This window comes from Chenopodium quinoa, unplaced genomic scaffold, assembly GCF_001683475.1.
Source record: "Chenopodium quinoa cultivar QQ74 unplaced genomic scaffold, ASM168347v1, whole genome shotgun sequence".
NCBI classification, from domain to species: Eukaryota; Viridiplantae; Streptophyta; class Magnoliopsida; order Caryophyllales; family Amaranthaceae; genus Chenopodium; species Chenopodium quinoa.
The window spans coordinates 1837686-1857326 of record NW_018744143.1 but is presented as its reverse complement, the minus strand read 5'-3'; the positions used below and the strand labels follow the sequence as shown (position 1 = coordinate 1857326).

At 34.1% G+C, this 19641-nt stretch overlaps 2 protein-coding genes across 5 annotated transcripts; both read right to left on the bottom strand.

The window, feature by feature from the left end:
• Window positions 1-708: 708 nt before the first annotated feature.
• LOC110693228 (probable disease resistance protein At1g12290) lies at window positions 709-3260 on the bottom strand. 4 transcript variants are annotated; one of them, XM_021870368.1, is made up of 3 exons: window positions 2996-3260; window positions 2678-2740; window positions 709-2066 (listed from the first exon to the last, which is right to left on the bottom strand). In XM_021870368.1, exon 3 carries the CDS (start codon window positions 2044-2046, stop codon window positions 895-897), a length of 1152 nt encoding a protein of 383 aa, XP_021726060.1. In that variant the 5' UTR covers window positions 2047-2066; window positions 2678-2740; window positions 2996-3260; the 3' UTR covers window positions 709-894. The 4 variants fall into 4 exon arrangements, with proteins under 4 accessions (XP_021726060.1, XP_021726059.1, XP_021726061.1 ...); XM_021870367.1 differs by having other exon boundaries at window positions 709-2054; XM_021870369.1 differs by lacking the exon at window positions 2678-2740.
• Window positions 3261-3636: 376 nt separating this feature from the next.
• LOC110693229 (upstream activation factor subunit UAF30-like) lies at window positions 3637-7201 on the bottom strand. Its single transcript, XM_021870373.1, has 3 exons — window positions 7044-7201; window positions 6639-6923; window positions 3637-4085 (listed from the first exon to the last, which is right to left on the bottom strand). Exons 2-3 carry the CDS (start codon window positions 6903-6905, stop codon window positions 3960-3962), a joined length of 393 nt encoding a protein of 130 aa, XP_021726065.1. The 5' UTR covers window positions 6906-6923; window positions 7044-7201; the 3' UTR covers window positions 3637-3959.
• Window positions 7202-19641: the final 12440 nt, after the last annotated feature.

Sequence of the window (19641 nt, the reverse complement as noted above, 5' to 3'; positions counted from 1 at the left end):
ACCAACCCAGGCCTCACAGGAATGACCAGGAACCAGCAAATGATTAGGATGGCCCTTGACCGGACTCGAGAACGTAGTGCACCCTCTATTTCTCTTTCACTGCCGAGCCATTCTTCATCAGGTACTCAGGTATTCGGGGTGGGTTCAGCTAGCCGGATTTATATGAAATAATGTCTGGAATTTTTGTTTTGTACAACGCTGAAGCTTATTCTATAACATCAAATTTTCATGCTCCAACAAACCAAGTGTTGGCCTAGTAGTAAGGACAAACCAAGACTGCAATTAAGATTTGAAAGAATTGGTAGTTTTCTTTTTTAGTTTCGAAAAATAGTGAAAAAGAAACTTAAAAAAAATTGGTAGAGAAAACTACAAATTCGTTCAAAACTTGATCTTCCAAAAACGAAAAACAAATTTAAGATGTCTTCCAAAGCTTAAATTATAAGGGAAAAAAAAAAAAAAAAAAAATTGAATCAAAACAAAAATCAATATTCAATCAATCAATTTCAAGAGGGAGATTCTGTCTTATACAATCAAAATTTTGAATGAATTACCAATCTTGCATCTATAACAATAAAGAACTACAAATTTATAATATATCATACATTAAATTTTAAAGAGGAAGGTATAGCAGATTAGCAGCATAGGAGATCGTATATAAACAAATACAATGGTCTCATGCCAGTCATGTCACATTTGATTACTTTGTCATTCAAGAAAACATTAACATAGTTATTTTATTGTCAAAAAAGTTATTATTTGAACTACAATCAACCAATATTAGAAGTTTTAATACGTAGTACAATAAAATATACTTGTATTAGAGCTGATATCCAAATGTTAGACAAACACATCGCGTGTTTATAGGGCTAATACATCTTAATGGCAAGAGTGAATTCACATATCAGATGATGTGTCCAGCCACTCATTTACATCAGCTCCTCTTAGTTGGACAGCCATATCGATGATTTTCGATGGTATGCCACTACATTTCTGAATTATATCGCGAGCAACACTCCTAATGTCTTCAGAAAGAGGACTATCTGCTGCTAGTTTCTCCATGAACAAATTCTCTGAGTCCTCTCGAGACAGGGATTCCAACACAACAGTTTCTTGACACAACATTCTTTTACAAACATTAAGACATTGAGATGTCACAATTATTTTCCCTTTGTTTCCTTCCAAAGAGATGCCTAAATCTCCGGGAGCAAAGTCCTTGGGTAATCCGTCTAAAATAAGAACAAATTCTTTCATTGATTTGAATGCTTGGCATAACCTAGCTGCCCTCCTGATTTCACTTCCTTCTGTTTGTGGTAGGTGGTCCACCTTCAATTCTTCCGCAATGCAAGCTTGAAGGTTATAGATACTGAAGTCTGGAGGTACATTAACATAAAAAACACGACAAGATGAGCATAATCGGTTAAAGATATGAGCCATGACAGCAGTTTTCCCAATTCCTGCAGGTCCCTGAACACCAATCCTTACAGTAAAAGGGCTGATGAGATGCCCCCAAATTTCATCCAACTTTTGAACCACAACTGCCCCCTTTAAGTCACTTGTGACTAAAGGTCCTCCACAATCTCGGGGTGCATCAAGTAGAAGTCCCGTAGTAAATGAACCTTGCTGTACAAGATCGTTTACTTGATCGATTTCCTTTCCTATACAACTCCCTAACCATGCACGAAAGAGAAATCTTGGCAAATAACTCACTGTGTTAATATCATCATCAACTTTTCTTACATCAGTAACTTTAGTCTTTACCCTCCTCAACCAATGGTTAACTTCTTCTTTTCGCTTCCTGCCACTCTGATGCTCGATGTTTTTAAGCTCTATTACAACATCAGCTTCCCTACTCTCTAAGAATTCCGTTTTCCTCTTAAGAAGTTGGAGATGATTTTCAAGGTTCTGATTATAGTTAATCCACTCCGGAACTTCACCAATAAATTCTATTATTTTCTTCCCAACTTTGATTCCGTTCCATACAGTCACAGGCTGTATTGTCCCAGTAGCAGTTCCTGCTAATAACAATGTGGACAACTCTCTTGCCATTGCAGCACCTACAAGTCAGTCTGTTAAAATTCAGGACGATAAGTCTACATGGATTAAATTATGATATTGATCGAAAATTTTGTTCTCATAATCATTAGATTCATAACCATTCAAACTTTACACTATAGTTTTTCATATTCAAGAAAACAACTTGTGGAATGGCTTGATATAAATTTGAAACCTCAAATCTTCTTCAACTACAGAAATTTAAGACATAGCATTACAGGAATTTCTATATTTCTTCCTTCCCTAACAATCATTGAAAGTTACATGAAGTAAAGAATTTTGATTGATATTATCACAGACAAATATTCAAGCATTATTCCATAATTTCCTCTTTTATTTAGGTCTCCTACCCTCCTCCACTTATCAATAATCAGTATATAACAACCAATTAACTCAGCTAAACTACAGCGACAAAAGTGTCTCTTAGAGTATCAAGTCCTCTGTCATCTATTTTCTAGCTTGTTTAATCTATCACATAAATTGATAAATATTCACAACTACTTTCTAACCAATAATTAAGGGGATTAGTAATACACAAGCTGATACAATCAACCTATTAACTAGTTTATGTAATGAACTACACAAGATAATGATTAAGTGTAAAACCAGTAAATTATTAAATTACCAGAAAACCTATATAATTTGGTGAAGAGAATTCCCAAAAGCCTTTGCTAAATGTAGAAAGCAACTGTAGAAGATCAAATAAAAAATTTAGCAACATTAAGCAAAAGAAATACAGTATCATTTTTACAAGAACAATCAAATCTTTGAGAAATTCAAACCACAAAAAAGTACAGTATAATAATTCACAATACTTAAAAACTATAACAAATAACTATCAGAAACAAAACTCAAAGCATTAAAAGGCGAAGTAAAAGCCATAGATTATTCGTATTAAATTAGGAAAGGATAAATGAACACAAAATAAAATAAAAATGCTTACAAGATCTAGTGTTGAAGAATTTAAGAATGGTAGCTTGACAAAAGTTCTGGGTAAGATTTAGCAGAAGTAATGAAGTTTTCTCCTGTTGAAGTTGACTTGGAAGTCTTTGAAGCTATTCTTTGTGTTGGGAGGAAATTTCGTCCCAATTACTAGTGGCCTGCCCCTGCCAATTAGAAAATTCAAGTAGAGTTACTTTTTAGTTTATTCCATGCCAAAAATTTTGGGGTGGGGGAAGGGTTTGAGCTGGTTTGGTGAACATGTGTATGCAAAAAGTTTAGTCATTTCAATTTATATACTTCGTACTGTATTGTATAAAGTCAATTTCATAAAAGACAAGTCTTTACACGATTAAGAATGACTAAACTTATTGTATATAATACACCCGTTGCATACAAAATCATACCGTGATTTTTACTTATGGTGCTTTAGTTTGTTAAGTACGAAAAATTATGTGCTTTTAGGGTACTAAACTTGTATCCCTATATAAAAGTCATTAAATATAAGCCAGTACTTGTTAATTTTAAGCAAATATCTTTGAAAGTTAACCCTTTGGGATAAATGTCATTCATATATTCAATACTTGAGTCACTCTTATAAAGCCATACATCTATTTTACTACGTAGTATTTTCTGCTAAACTGATTGTCAAACAAATTGATCAAGATTTAGCAAATGAAATATGTAGTATTTAATATACAACCAGACTTGCATACATTCAAGAGGATTCCCAAAGGCGATCAAGTTGCTTAAGCTTGCATATTACACAATTCATTCAAAGGTTAAGCCATTTGGATTGAAATGTGGAATAAAAAAGGCAATCTAGTACATCAAACTGGACAACTAAAGCGATGCACAAAAACCTACATTACAGGCTCCAATATCGACCCCCTAAAACTTAAAAACCTAGCATATTCCATCAATAGATATAGCTAGCTTTTCCTCCATCCAGCGGCATGGTCAAGCGGTCAACCTGCCTTAACAAAGTGCACAGACAGCAATTTTGCAATCTCCAGGAAACCGACTCTATCCTTCCCGCTAAACAACACTTTCAGCTTCTCATCACATATTATTTCCTTCTTATTCTCAGGATTCTGCGAAAAACAATTTAACAATATAAGCCCGTGTTAAGCAAAGGCCGTGAATAGATCAAGTAAAGAGTACCAGATACTCAAATCTTAATTTTAATAAACCTTTCTGATACATATAATCATAAAGAAAAAGGGTTGCCCTGTGGCAGTAACATTGAAGAAAATAAACATCAGTGTTCACTGACAATGACAAGGAGAGTTCCTAAGACAGACATTCACTTCCTACAATCAATCAATAGCAGCAAAACAACATGCATTTCAAGTGCTATCATTAACCTACAAGTCAGAGCAAATGCAAAAGCAGATGACTATCAAGCAAACAGGGCACAAGAAGTCAAAGAGAAACACAAGCCTCGATACATTCTCAACAAGTAACTACATGGATTATTCTGAAGCTTATAATATGTCTAAAAGCAGACAACTTTATTTTCAGACTTTAGTAACAGATAAATGACACATATTATCAGAAAAACACATTCACAAGCCAGACTGAAACGCAAAAGAGGATGCTGCAAAAAGAAGTCAAGTTCCAAATCTGTTACACTTAACTTAAAAATGCATCTAAATTGGTCAGCTATATGAAACTATATCCACACAAAATCTTGATAAACAATTTCACATGGCAGAAAATAGCAATAGTAGACAACAAAACAACTTCAAGCCTAAAATTACTATTGTTAATTGAAGTATTGAACTGTATTAGCATCAGAATCCTAAAATTGCAAAACCAAGCTAAGTCCTCCATCAACAATTAACTTTGCTAATTGTATCATATGCACATAGATACACCTTCATGAAAAGTAAAATATATAGCTCTATATTGATTCAACATGAATTTGTTTGAATGAATTTTCAATCAGCATAGAGTGTTTCAATCCTTCAGAGAGCTATAGTGGCGCTATAAGCATAGGCATAGGCCATATTAAAAAAAGATCGTATATTAAAAAAAATTCAAAATGCCGATACACATGATATATCCAACAGGGATAAGGGGAAGTTACAGAAATCAAAGTTAACTGGTGCTCCAAATGATAGTAAGCTAAGGAAGATATGCCATAAGGTTAGGAGATTATATTAGCCTCTTAAGTTTAAGCTGATGTTTAAATTCAGATACTTATGTGTATATTCAGTAACAAACACCTTCATGGCTTCATCTTTAGACTGGCAACAGATAAATCATATGATCCAATAATTGCGTATAATGACAAGCTAAGAACTGGAAAGGAAAAGAGAATATACAATTTTCAAATTCATTACATTTTTCAAAACATGATACAAGACAACGTCTCATATAGTCTGCTGCTATTTTGACCAGCAAAAATGATGATGCTTCAACAATAAATATTGAATAATCAATTTGTATCGTAGAAAGTAATAACAGAAGACAAAATAAACTTCAAACCGAAATATACCATTCTCAATTGCACAACAAAGTCCTTTAATTTACAAAATAAAGATAAGTCCTCCATCTAGGATTAAATTATTCAGTCAATTCATATGTCAACGAAACACGACATACCTAAATGCTAACAAAATTTGAATTGAGCTCTAAATTGTATGATTCCAATAAATATCCCAATGGTTATCATGAAAACATCATCCACACAAAGCATGCCAATCCCTCAAATAACTCTACAGTCACTATTACCATCGACATAAATTAAAACTGAAACAATGAAATACATAAAGGTTATCTAAAATGCCTACAAGCCTAAAACATTGTTTGTTTGGTTGAAAAACTACCGATGTGAGACACAGCTCTCTTTCCCATCAACCTTCCAACCAACCACCATATGGTTGCATGTAAATCTTACGTAATTCAAGAGGGAATAAGCAATTAAAGGCATTCTATACATGGTATTATCAGTCCAGTCAGCTACTCTAATTTTCATGTTATGTACATGTCAATGAAGTAACAATGTGATATTACTCGTCAGTTTTCAATATCATTATGCCCATACTATTATGCTACTTACATTATCAGTCCAGTCAGCTACTCTACGTTCATGTTATGTACATGTTGATGAAATAATAATGCGATATTACTGTCAGTTTTCAATATCGATGCAACAGCCAGTATTCGTGAGGACGACAACCTTAAATCCACTCATTTTGAAATGGAGTATACATATATACATATCAAAAGAAGAATATCACAAACCCAACCAGAAGCAACTAGAAAACACCTCAACACATCTCCCACCATACTAAGCTATAAACCCTCACATTCTCCTCAATCAACAAACTATAACACAAATTTTGCAACAAACAAAATCAAATTAACATTCAAAACCCTAAGTCCTACTATCCTTCATAAATTATCAAATCACAACCACAAAAACAAAAGGCATTTAACATTCAGTAACCATGTAATTATAAACAAGACATATGCATTAAACACAAATAGTAAACCCCAAATAATCTTCCTAATCAACATTTTAACCATCAAAGGAAACCCTAAAACCAATTAATCAAAATGTGACTAATTTTCGGACAATCAAACCTAAAACCCTAAACCCTAAACAAAGCAAAATAAAAAAAATCAAATCAAAATACCTGAAGATTGTGAAGCTTGATGTAATCCCAAACCTTCTTAACAACTTCGGTTCTAGAAGCTTCGTTAGAGCCAATGAATTGACTGAGAGTAGGAGAAACAGGTACAGGCTTCAAAATACCCTTAGTAGCGCTAGCAGCAGAAACGGGCTTCGATTTTTTAGCAGCAGTCGTCTTGGTAGCTGAAGATTCAACGGAAGCAGCAGTGGAGGTCTTCGCGGCCGCCATTAGAGCTCTGCATTTACCTCCGATTGCCCTCAAAGTCGCCATTAATGAAGAACTATGAAGCTGAGAAAAAGAAGAAAAAAAAGTACAAAAATTGCAGATATATAAATGGTGGGAAATGATGAAATGAGAGATGAGTTTAGAAGAAGGACGAGGAGCAATGGAGGAGAGAGAAAATGGTACCTTTGAATAGTAAGCAGGTAAAGATGAACGGCAGACTTGTGGAAACGGAAACTGGGTAACTGAGAACTCAAATGAATTGAGGGGTTTAATTGTTGAGTTTCAAATAAAATAGTGTTGATTGTAACGGTAATGGCTTTAATGTGGGCTAATGGCCCATTTTGGTTTGTGATTTAGAATTCCTTTCCTGCAAATATATAAGGCCGTGCTCGACTAACATCTTTTATACACTTGAGTGTATATAGAGATAGATACAGGTGTACCTAAGGATGAATATTTTTACCTTTTTCTTTTTACTCATTTTAATATTTTAAAATAAAAAAAATATTAAATGAGTTCAATATATATCCTCGACGGTAGCTTTTTAGCAGGTAAGTGGGTTAATCAAATCAAAACATTTCTTAATTAAAAAAATGCATTTGGGAGAGTAGTGGAGTAATTTGAATTCATTTGAGTTTAGGTCTTGTCATCGACTCTTTAATTGAACTCAATGACTCTTTATTTGAAATATCGACAGAGATTGTGAAGGTTACTACTTGAAAGATGTGAAGGCATCGAAATCACTGCTTAAATCAAACTTATAGTGATAGTGTATGAGCTATCGAGAATGCAGAATAATAACGATATTAAATTTAAAGGAAATTTTTTTTTTCTCTAACTATTGGTTTACGAATCTATAGTCGTATCATCACGGTAAGTTTATAAATGTCGTATGACTAATTATTAATGATATTATTGCATATTAGTAATGTTAGACTATCTAGAAGGACCGTTAGTCGAGGACGAGGTAAGTGTTTGGGTAGGGGTTGATGAATGATGATTGGTGTAGACTGAATTGAGTGCATTATGGGCTGATGAGGATGGTCCATATATATAGTAGGGGAAGTTTATAGTGGGTAGCTGTGGGCTTATGAAGAAGGCGGCCCAGAAGACTGAAGTTGAAGTGGGTTGTTAGTTCTTTGATCCATTATGGCTGATTAACGCAACTGTTGAAGGACAATAGGATGCAAACCATCATCTTATTCATCTAACAATGATAGGAAGTGGTCAAGTGGTAGAGGGAGGATTATTTTTTGAAAAAGAAAATTTTTTTGAAAAAGAAACAGGCTTTTTCGTACTTCGTATTATTTGTCGAGAAGTAATGATTTTTTTTTTTTTCTATTTAAAAAGTCTTGGTAAATTGCTCACATCTCCTTCATTACACCTCGAAATTGGGCTTGCGATTTATCAATACAATGCTTGTTTTAAGGGCTAACCAACCCTGTAAAGTTCATGAACAAAATTGTAGGCTTATGGACCTTATGAGACTAGTTTTGGTCTTATTTGGCCATTTAAGAGCTTATATAGTTATATGCATAGTTATTAGAATTAGGATTCTACCTTGGAGTGGGGTAGAATCGAATCGTAGAATTGTACGATTCTACAAAATTGAAAAATTGGGCTTCAAAATGTAACTAATGATTACATACATAATTTTCAAGCAATGAGAATGATAATAATATATATTGTTGATAACATAATATCAACTATACAAACATAAAATAGTTTTAGAAGTAATTCCGCTCACGCATAACTCAAACAATACACTAGAATGTCAGAATAAGGGTAAATATTCTTAGTCACGAGAGTACGAGACAGTTGTTGTTAAATTATTAAAAAAAATAACGTTGTTAACTCCTAAAATTGTTTCCCCTAATAAAAGATCCGATGATAATAGAATACCAAGTGTCAAGTTAGTTCATGTCAAACAGATAGTTAAAGAATGACAACTACAACAAACTCATGTTATAAAAGTGTTTTTTATATGCCCAAAGTTGAGTGCATAAGACTCATGAATATATCCTTTTGCCCCAAAAATTTAAATAGTTAAATAAAATTTTAAAATTCTTTAAATTGATGTTTTATAAGCTTAATTATGATTTATATTGAATAATATATAAGTCGCTGACTAAAGTTAGGCTTAACTATGACACCCTTACACTCTTTAGGTTATAACATAAAATATATAAATGATATGGGTACGGGAATAATTCTATTAGAAAGTAGACCTCAAGAGCTTTCCAACGATATATTATAAGCCTAATTCCAACTTCGTAATTAAAAGTTATGGGTTTCGAAAAATCAGACTTTTGCAGGAGTGGAATCGTTAGAATCGGTAGAGAATCGTGGAATCGGTCCGATTCCACCGATTCTATCAATTCTTTGACCGATTCTAACGCACAACAATTTTACCGACGATTTACGTCGTTTGAGTGGATTGGGATCGTACAATTCTACTATCCGAATTGTGATTTTAAAAACATTGGTTATATGTATGCCCTTAATTTCAACATTCATAAAATGTTTGATTTTGTGACAAATGAATTTGATCCCTAGAGTTTAATATTTATTGTCATTGGCTTTTTATGAATATACAAAAAGCTTATCATTGAGTCTTTGACTAACATTTAATAAAAGCAAAAGGTCAAAGTATAGACAAATTAGGACTAGAAATGGTTTAATTTGATCTACAATTTCATAAAATTCTTCGTATGCTGCTATTTGCACATAAAAGTATTGACAAATAGGGACTAAAAATGGTTTAATGTTTTATTTTTAATTTGCAATACATTAGCAAGAGGAACAATGTCTAATTCTTGCTACCTACTCCATATACTCCATAATAATTTCAAAGGTTAAATTATAAGTAAATTGCAAAGTAAGTTGGCCAAAAAGAAAATTTCACGGTAGTGACAAATATAGCAATAATGTCCTAAAGTTTTCCATCAACAAATGGGATAGGTTTTGGTAATTTAGTGTTTATCTTTTTGTTAGGACTTTGTATGTTTCTTTAGGTGACTTTATTGTCAATTTGTTAAATTTGTCGCCATGTTTTTGGTCTCATGAATCTATTCAAACTTTTGGCATTTAGTGACAATCCATACTTGTATAATTTCAAAAAAAGTCAAACTTGAACAAGATTGAAACAATAAAAATAAATAAAGAACACCCTATTCTACTAAACTTATGTTTGAAATTGATTAAATCAACTTGCATTATAACTTAAGACACTTTTTTGAAAAAAAAAAAATTGTACCTTTTTTTTTTTAATTATGTGAAACGTTCTGAGCTTTTGCACTATTCACCTAATCTAATACGGTAAGTATGAATCATAAGTAGTATGTAGATTATTGTTTTCAATAATTATATCTGTGATATTATATATAATTTATAGACTGTATAGATTAGTACTTTAGAGCTACAATTTTTTTATAACTTAAATATAGTTTGGAGAACGGCTAATGAAATGTTTTTGTAATTTAAGCTTGGAATTTTGTGAGTTAGGTAAAATACAAACTAGGTACACTTTCAATTCTTTTAAGCCTTAAAAATTAGAATACAACTGATGATTGATTTATTATTATTCAATCAAGGTTAGGCAAACCAGGACTTTACAATTTATAATAGTCAGATGTTGACTTTGAATAAAGGAAAAAAATATATATAAAAATGAAGATAAGTTCAATATATGTAATACAGGTTTGGTTTATATCCATGCAATGCCAGGAGGAGGAGAAGAATTAGACTACTCATACCGAAAAAATTACATAAGATTTCATCCCAAACTAATTGGCTATGAGTTACCCGGGGAATAGCTATGACAAGTATTTGTGGCTCGGGTGATGTTCCAGTTTTTTAATTTGAACATAAAATAAAGGAAATCTGATACAAGTAAAATATAGTTGAGTTAGGATTGCAAGCATAATTGAATTGAAATATTAGATAAGATGGTAAGATTTTTCTACCTATTACTCCGTATGTTTTATGAGTTTGAGCTCTATAATAAGGCTTTTTATCTCATAAAAAATGTATGTATAGTATTTGAGAGGATAATGTGGCATGTTTATAGTGCATATATATATTAGAGGGGTTCAGTGTTACTTGACACATTTTTTTCACGAACGGTTTATTATATGTAGAACAGTTCCTATAATATAGAACAGTTCAATTGTGATCAACATATATGTGATCTTTTGCTTGAGTTGATATATGAGGCACAATTGAGAAATATTGATGTAAACATGCTTGAAATACCATCATTTCAATTATTACTAGTACTGAATATCATTTTGATTGCAATGGCAATAACAATTCATTCTCACGACGTTTATTAACACTACATAGTTTACATTATTTACGTTATATTTGGTTCAAAATCAAAACCCTCTGATCTACATACTTGAAATTGTTGTTGAATACGGAGTACTTCGTATATAACAGATACTAGCAATATAATAGCTAATCTAGCTGAGATTGTGTAATTCACTGATTCTATAAATTAAAATAACCCTAATGAGAGAATAAATATAGGGAGAAGAGAAGTTCTAGATCACAATACATTCTTCTTAAAGTTCTTACTATACTACAAAAAAAAAAAAAAAAAAAAAAAAAAATAAAGAGAGAGAGTAATAACACGAATCAGTTATATATTATCCCGTCGTAGATGAAAATTACAAATGTAGGATATGAACATACATACACTCAAAGTAGAGGATTTAAAGATACAATGAAAGTACTCCAAACAGTATGAAAAGAATCAAAGATAATGGAGGCAAAATTAAAGCAACAAAAAGAATGAAGATACACTACTGAGTTGTTACTATATTAGTGTACTTTTTAGAATCCAACTAACAAAATAAAAGCAAGAATATAAATGTACTCTATAATCTAAACAGTTGATAAAATATCTTCCTTTTTTTGGTGCCAGATAATTTTATTTACTTTTTGGTAAATTATTTACAACCTACTTCCCTTTACTCACCCTTAAGTTGCAAACTTTAAAGCCTATTGCCGCGTTTTTTGGCCATTTATTTATATGACCCAGCTTTTTATACGTATGTCATTAATGTGAATGCAACACAATTTCTAAAAGGGTTTTAACTAATAACGGTTCATTGACGGTGATTATCCAAATTATTTCTTTGTTTGCGTCTTTTTTATTTAATTTTTTTGGTGTATATATGAAGAAGCAAAAGAAACAAATGTGGATTGAGTTCAATCTAGCTAAGGTTGTATCGAAACGTTGATCTTTCTTAGATGGATATAGTAGTAGGATTGGTATAAAATAAATGTTGATCTTTTTCGATGATGGGTAGTAAGATAGGTACAAAATAAATGTTGATCTTTATCGATTGGTTGGGTCATAGACTCGTGACTATCTGGTTTAAATATAGATTGAGTTTGAAATTAGTAAGGGTTTAAATTAGATTGAGAAGCAATATTCCCCATTCATATCATCTAATCATTTAACAAAATTTTAAAATATCAGTGCACTACTTATCTAGATTTGAAGAGCAGTTGAATTAATCAAGTAGTGCCTCCTAAAGGTTGAACAATATAATTAGGGGCACTAGCTATTTAATCACTAAATTGGGAATGACAAAGCTTAAACTACTACATATAGTATAGTATATATATATTGGAGTCAAATTTTATCATCATATAGGAGATATCAAATTTTTATACGAAGTACTACCTCCGTTAATTTTTATCTGCAACTTTTACTATTTTAGTCCGCTAAACATTATGTGCAACTTTCTATTTTCTTTCTATTTTTAGTAAACAAAAACCATAGAAATTACATATTTACCCTTACTTAAAAATTCTGATTTTTGTAATCTTACCCTTATTTTACCAATTTTGCAAATGGGTAGGCCTACTTTCTCTCTCCTATCACTTTAATTACCCTCATTTGCTTCCTCTAATATTTGCTCTTTAAGTTTTGCCTTGTGAACCGTAAAGTAAACCACTCCAAAGTTGCAAATAAAAATTAACGGAGGGAGTATATTATATATATATATGTAATATGTCTAATAACTTGTATGACATGTCCAAAAACCTACATATAAATTTCAAAAACTCAAGATATTTAAAAACTTTTGTGAAATGTCCTATAACTTCGAAATCACACAATACTTTCTCATCTTATATTGCCCCTTCATCTTCCCCCAAATTAAATGGCCTTGCCTGTGGGTTAGATTGACTCATGCAGGGTTCCACTCGGATATGCCAACTCTATTTACCTACCAAAATGAGAATAATTTAACTGTACTTGTATTTAATATCGAAGGACAAACTATAAGGGGTATAATTGGCATTAACACCATACTTTAGGAGAAAATGTGGCCTTTTTTTTTTTTTTTTTTTTTGAGGGAAAGGAGAAAATGTGGCTTCTATATGATGATAGGACTATAGGTGTAACACTGATTCAAGATATTAAATCGAATTAAACCACACATTTATATCCTCACAAATCACGATCATTATTGCAAGTACATAAGACATCAACCTTGCAACAAGCTAAGGTAGGGGCATCCAAATCTTTAGACACAAGCGACCTTAACAGCATTGACGATGACTAAGCACCAACAATTAGTAAGCTCAATCAGAAAACCGGCCTATAAACAAAGTTTCTCAACTATATTGTCTAATAAGCATGATTTCATTCTAAAACCAATTAGTAATAAATGTAGTAGCTCGCTAGTCTTATAAGTTGGCCATCTTTTTTTTTTTCAGTTTATTTAGTATGAGAAGACTAATCTTAACTCACGTATTTGCTCTTTTCCTAACAAATATCCAGTCTGATTTTGATATGAATTCGACATGATTAGACTTAAGCCAAAATATATAGGACTCATTATTGATTGTATTTCATACTTCTTCTGTTCTTTTTTACTTGACCCGCTTTAACTTTTACACTATTCACCACCCCCCTCCTTTGACCGTCTTTTGTGAATAATATGTAAGGAAAAACATATTCATGTGAGATCTTTTTGAATTCGTCTCAATAAATACTATTATAATATATAACTTTTATAATTTTTACTTATGGAGAATTAAAGTTATTGATTGTTAGAGTTTTACATTGGTAAACGTGATAAAAGAAACAAGTCAAGTAAAAAAAGAACAAAGGAAGTAACATTTTATTCAGCAACATATCCATCAATCAAAATAATACTATTTTGTTTTTACTAAAATTGAACCTTAAACTAATGACTTATCTCTGATCAAACTCGATGATCTATACTTGATTTATTCTAAAACATGACTAGCTACTGTAATTTTATTTGGTAAATGACTTTTTATTGGGTTTTGACTTTTTCATTTGGTCAAACATCTTAAACATTTGTTTGATAATTGACTGTTTGGTAAATGACTTTTTATTGGATTTTGACTTTTTCATTTGGTCAAACATCTTAAACATTTGTTTGATAATTGGCTTTTTCAGCAAGCCCAAAAGCTAACTTCAAGGCTAAATGAAAAGACTTCCTGGAGCAGCTTTTGGCTTATAACTTTTCAGTACCTAAGTTATTACCTCGTACATCCAACTATCAATTTTTACCGATCATACTCATACAGATCAAAAGTCAAACAACCAACAAAAAAATCAATCAAACAATTGGTCAAATAAGTCAATCAAACCAACCAATATGGAACAATCAAACATACAACCATCAATAGCTAACAATGCCATATTCGAACCTCAAACAATGTAGTACCCTTATTACTGTAAACTAGCAAGCCCACTAGTAGTAGTTTGTTTTGTTCATTCTTTAAAAAAAGGTCAAGGGTAGTTAGGTGAATGTACGATAGATTTTTTTGGAATGAAGTAAAGTGGCCATGCAATAAATATGTGAATAGTATGTAGTATTTAATTAAGTTAGAGAAACGTCCACTTCTATTTGAAGGCAACCGATTTAAACTCGTAACTATTGAATTAAAGACACTCAGCTCATAACTCAATCTTTATTTATTTTTATATAAAGTGTATATTTATTTATTAGATGTGATTTGATTCTTTAGGCTTTAATTGTGGTATCTGTCTCACAAAAAATAAAATAGAGCTTAACAATCACACTTAATTGATCTATACCAGAATTCTTCAACACTTCTCTTATTATAGTACTAACTACTTCATTTCCTTGAGCATAATGCATATTTCCAATTATGCGAAAGTTCTCTTTTAATGGAACATCAATTAGCTTTATAATTAGGCTAAATGTTAATTCTAGATCTGGCTTCTTGTTGAAGAATTGGCGATTTATCATGCAATTCCTGGATTTGTCTGCCTTTCTCTACATGTAGTGATAGGCATCATTTTAATGTGTTTAATTGGTACTTTGTCGGTTTCTAGCCTAGATCGTCCTAAAATATAATGACAGGTTTCAGTATTTAGTGAGTTTAGTTGACTTTATACTATATGATGTATTTAATTAGAATATTTATTTTTGGTGAACAATTAGAATGTTTATACATTATTCTAAGCATCTTATTTTTCACTAATTACTTAAAATAAGTGCACCTTTTTTTTTTTTTTTTGAAGGAAAAAATAAGTGCACCTTATTTTTCTAAGCACCATATATTTTTAACCTTATTTTCTTATTTTTCTAAGCACCTTATTTTTCACCTTATTTTCTGTTTAAAGTAATTTATATTGTTACAAGAGTTTGAGGGTATTATTCAACACTTCTAAATTAGTCCATCCAAAATTGTTATTTAGAAGGTTTAAAAGCAAATAAGACCCAAAATTGAAAATTTATATATTCTTCTACTAGATTAGTCTCGTGCGATGCTATTTGAACAAATAAAATTTTCTAAATTTGTTTATATTTTCTTACCAATATTAAAAAAAAACAAAAAAAAAAAAAATCCCAAAACAAATAATACATCAAATAATAATAATAATAATAAAAAAAAATAGAGCTTGATACTAAATTACTACTAACAATATAACTTACCAGAATTTTAATAAAAATCAAAAAATGATTAGGATAATTTTTAATAACAACATAACATGTGTCTAATTTTAGAATAGGATGATGTAAGCGGTTGTTATTTTAGTATTATATTAGTTTTAGATATAGATTCTTATAAAGCGAATTGATTTTCTATGATACAATCCATTTTCCTGGTCTATCTCATATTCTCATTATTTTATTTTTTTTTGAAAGAAGTCCTAAAGAACACTATATGTTTCGGGGTTTTCTGGTGTCCTGCGGGAGAGTTACAACACCGAGACTGGAACCGGACGCCTGTACCTGCAAAACAACGAAGACTCCTTGTGGTGGGAGCTCCGCCTCCAACGGTCAAGTCAGTACTTGTTTGAGGAGTAATAAGTGCGGAAATTAAAGGGGGGAGATCTGGTTCCTCTAGGGGAGGAGTGATCAATGTGTTTAGACTTCTCTAGGTGAGAGTCATTCTTCTGAATATGGAGGCTAATGACATGTTTATATAGCCTCGAAGTTTGTGCCCAATACTAGGTTTTCTGGGAAAAACCTAAGACTGATTGGGCTTGCCTCGGGAATTGGGCCTGCGATGGCCGTTTTCCAGGTTGGCGGATAATGGGCCACATGATGTGACCTGATTAGTCCATGTTGGACCTATTAGGGTGACAAGTGGCGGACGCTGATTGGCCCACGTGGTGGACACGTGGCAGGTCCGGATTGGTCCATTTGTCATGGGTAATTTTACCCTAAACATTTGCCCCTCGGAAGGAGTTATTTCTCTTTCCAGGAGGGATTGCTCCTTTCGAAGGTTAGACCCTCGAAGCTTTGCTAGGTCGGCATCTTGTCTAGTTCTAATGGGAGATGGACTTGATTAACTTAGAAAATTTTGATACCTTGGGCGGTATGACATTTTCAAAGTTAATCAATCATAATAATGATTGCCGCCGAACTAGACAGATGCCGATTCTTTGCCCTACTATGCAGATAGCCCCTGATCAGGTGGACTGTCAACTATTGCACAAGGGGTAAGCGTTTTAGCATTATTCGGCCGTTGGCCTCTTTTGATTCAATATACTAAGTTCGGTACTTAGTTTATTTCGTTGGGGGATGGCTGGTCGTCTGCTTTGGTGGCTGCATAGAAGCAGGCGTCAGACAGGACGTCCAACCAAAGTAGCTACGTCTGTTGGGTTACAGACGACAACTTTAAATATAGCCAACCTAGTAAGAATAGTGGTCGAGTACCTCTGTTTACCAAAAAACAGGCGGACTCCTCATACCTTTTAGGTTCCGTACTAAGGAGGGCGACTGGTTAACCTTGCGGTTAGTCAATCACTGCCTATTTTGTTTGAGTGGTAGGGAAACCAGGCGGCGGGGGCCGGATAGTCCCCTTGATTCGCCAAGTTTTTCTTGGCTATTAACTCAAAGGTTGTTAACCTAGCAGGAGTAGTGGTTGAGAGCCCCTGTTTGCTAAAAACAGGCGGGCGACTCATACTTTTTAGGCTCCATACTAAGTTTTAGGGAGTGACTATAAGTTAACATAGGAGTTACTTAGTCTCCGTCACACTCTAGCTTGAGTAGTAGAGGTACCAGGCGGCGGGGGCCGGCTGATCCCCTTGATTCGCCAATGTTTGTTGGCTATTAACCCAAGGAGTGGTTACCTAGTAGGAATAGGGGTTTGAGTGCCCCTATTTGCCAAAAAACAGGCGGTCTACTCAAACCTTTTAGGTTCCATACCAAGTTTGAGGGAGTGACTATGAGTTAACGTTGGTGTTACTCAGTCGCCGTCACTCTTGCTTGAGAAGTAGAGGTACCAGGCGGCGAAGGCCGGCTAGACCCCTTGATTCGCCAATGTTTGTTGGCTATTAACTCAAGAGGTACCCCCTGCATTTATCCCAAGTAATACAGGCGGTCATCTGACTCAGATGTCAACTGCTACCACTGGTTTGGTTAGTGATAGAGTTATCCTTGTCTCAAAAACGGCTACGTGGTTGCCCTTGGGGATAGTCGTATAGGTGCCGTGTAATTAGTTTATAGAGCAATGTTCCACCCAAAAGGGAGCTGCTCTCTGCGACGAATTTCATCCGGAGGGATGCCGCCGGACGCCTGCTATGATGTTGGGACAGGTCGTATTAGTTTAAAGATTGGATCAGTTGGCTTGGCGCCTGGACTGATCATTCGGCTTGTGGCCTTGGTTAGTTCTTGGTGAACGTAGGTGCTAAGTAAGAGGAGGGTAGCCGCATGTTTAGGCACAGGGTCGGCCAGGCCACCATCATTTTTTAGCTAAGTATAGGAGGGTGGTCGTCTGTCTTGGAATCGACTGTATGTCCAGACGGCATGCCCCTATGGTGATAGAGTAAAATATTCAATGGAGAGTAGCCGACTGTAAAGGTACAGGCGGCATGCCCCTCTGAAGATAGAGTAAAATACTCAATGGAGAGTAGCCGACTGTAAAGGTACAGACGGCATGCCCCTCTGAAGATAGAGTAAAATACTCAATGGAGAGTAGCCGACTGTAAAGGTACAGACGGCATGCCCCTCTGATGATAAAGTGAAATACTCAATGGAGAGTAGGCGACTGTAAATGTATAGGCGGCCTGCCCCTCTGAATCAGTATCAAGTATTGAAATCATTTCAAGTGTTAGAGCAGATGGATCACCTAGTTCCCTTCCATAAAGGATGGATGGTGTTATTAATGAGAGTTGGCTGCTTTCATAGCTACGAGACTTCATTGTATAGGGGGCCGACTACTATTCATGCCGCCTCTCTTGCTTCATAGACTTAGGCAATATTCTTTAAATGAGAATGACAAGTGATCACATAACTGGGATAATCATAATAATGATTGAGGTAGCTTTAACAAGGCTATGAAACCACGCAAACCATAAAACCAGACATTCGGCATGCCGCCTGGTTTGAAAAACATCCTATTCTTTGATGGATTTCATGCCGCCTGCCAGCCTATTTGTGAGGACCAATGAAGGTGCCATCAAAGTGCCGGCTACCCAAGCTGAAGCGTCCACGAGAAGTTGCTAGATTTTATTGCGCATCCGTTCACTAAAATAAGAGTAATAAAGGTTCTGACTTATCAAGAAATTGCCGGTTGTATAATTATACTCGGTCATCCGTGCTTGGCTGTCCCTTGAATTATGCAAGCTGGTACCAAAACTCATTTGCATCAAAGTATGCTCGACACCATAATCATTGAATTGAGCTAAAACCATGCGGGCATTTCGAAGCAAAGTTCATTTCAGCCCTTGCTTTCAAGGATCGTTTTTTGAGGTGTAGTAGGGTCATGGGCCTATAGCTGCTTGATTTCATGGCCAAATTCTAAGCTTCACTTACACTCGGCCGGAGCATATATGGTTTCTTTATATGAGCACATGAACACATGAAAATATAGTGCCTTTCGACTCGTCAATAGGGGCGCTTGTATTTCTAGACGGATGGTATGATGTTGCTGCTTGTATGAGAGAAAGGGGGTTTATTAGCTTCTTAAAATGGCTTAACAACCGGTGGTACAGTGTTCCCCTACACTCATACAGCCGCCTAGCCGCCTATTTTGTACTTACAAACACTCATTCGACTCGGCTTTTAGAGTTTCTTGGAGTCCGCCAGTTTATATTGCTAGTCGACTGTTTTAGGTGAGTTTGTGCGCTTTACACATTCACCTGGCTGGGGCTGGGCGCTATCTGTGTTATTGATTCAGTCGGTGAGCTAGGCAAGTAATGCAAACGGTGATAAGGCCGGCTGATTTATGCTAGGTGTGCCGACTGACTTCGTAGAATGTAATATGTGCCGGCTGTTTGTAATTGGATGACCGTGGAGATGTTTTGGAG

Bases quoted from the DNA above. Each gene is read 5' to 3' on its own strand.
- LOC110693228 (XM_021870368.1), bottom strand. From the start codon at position 2,046: ATGGCAAGAGAGTTGTCCACATTGTTATTAGCAGGAACTGCTACTGGG.
- LOC110693229 (XM_021870373.1), bottom strand. From the start codon at position 6,905: ATGGCGACTTTGAGGGCAATCGGAGGTAAATGCAGAGCTCTAATGGCG. The intron at 4,086-6,638 runs GTATTTTGATTT...TGTTTTTCGCAG, and splicing joins TCAAGCTTCACAATCTTCAG to AATCCTGAGAATAAGAAGGA.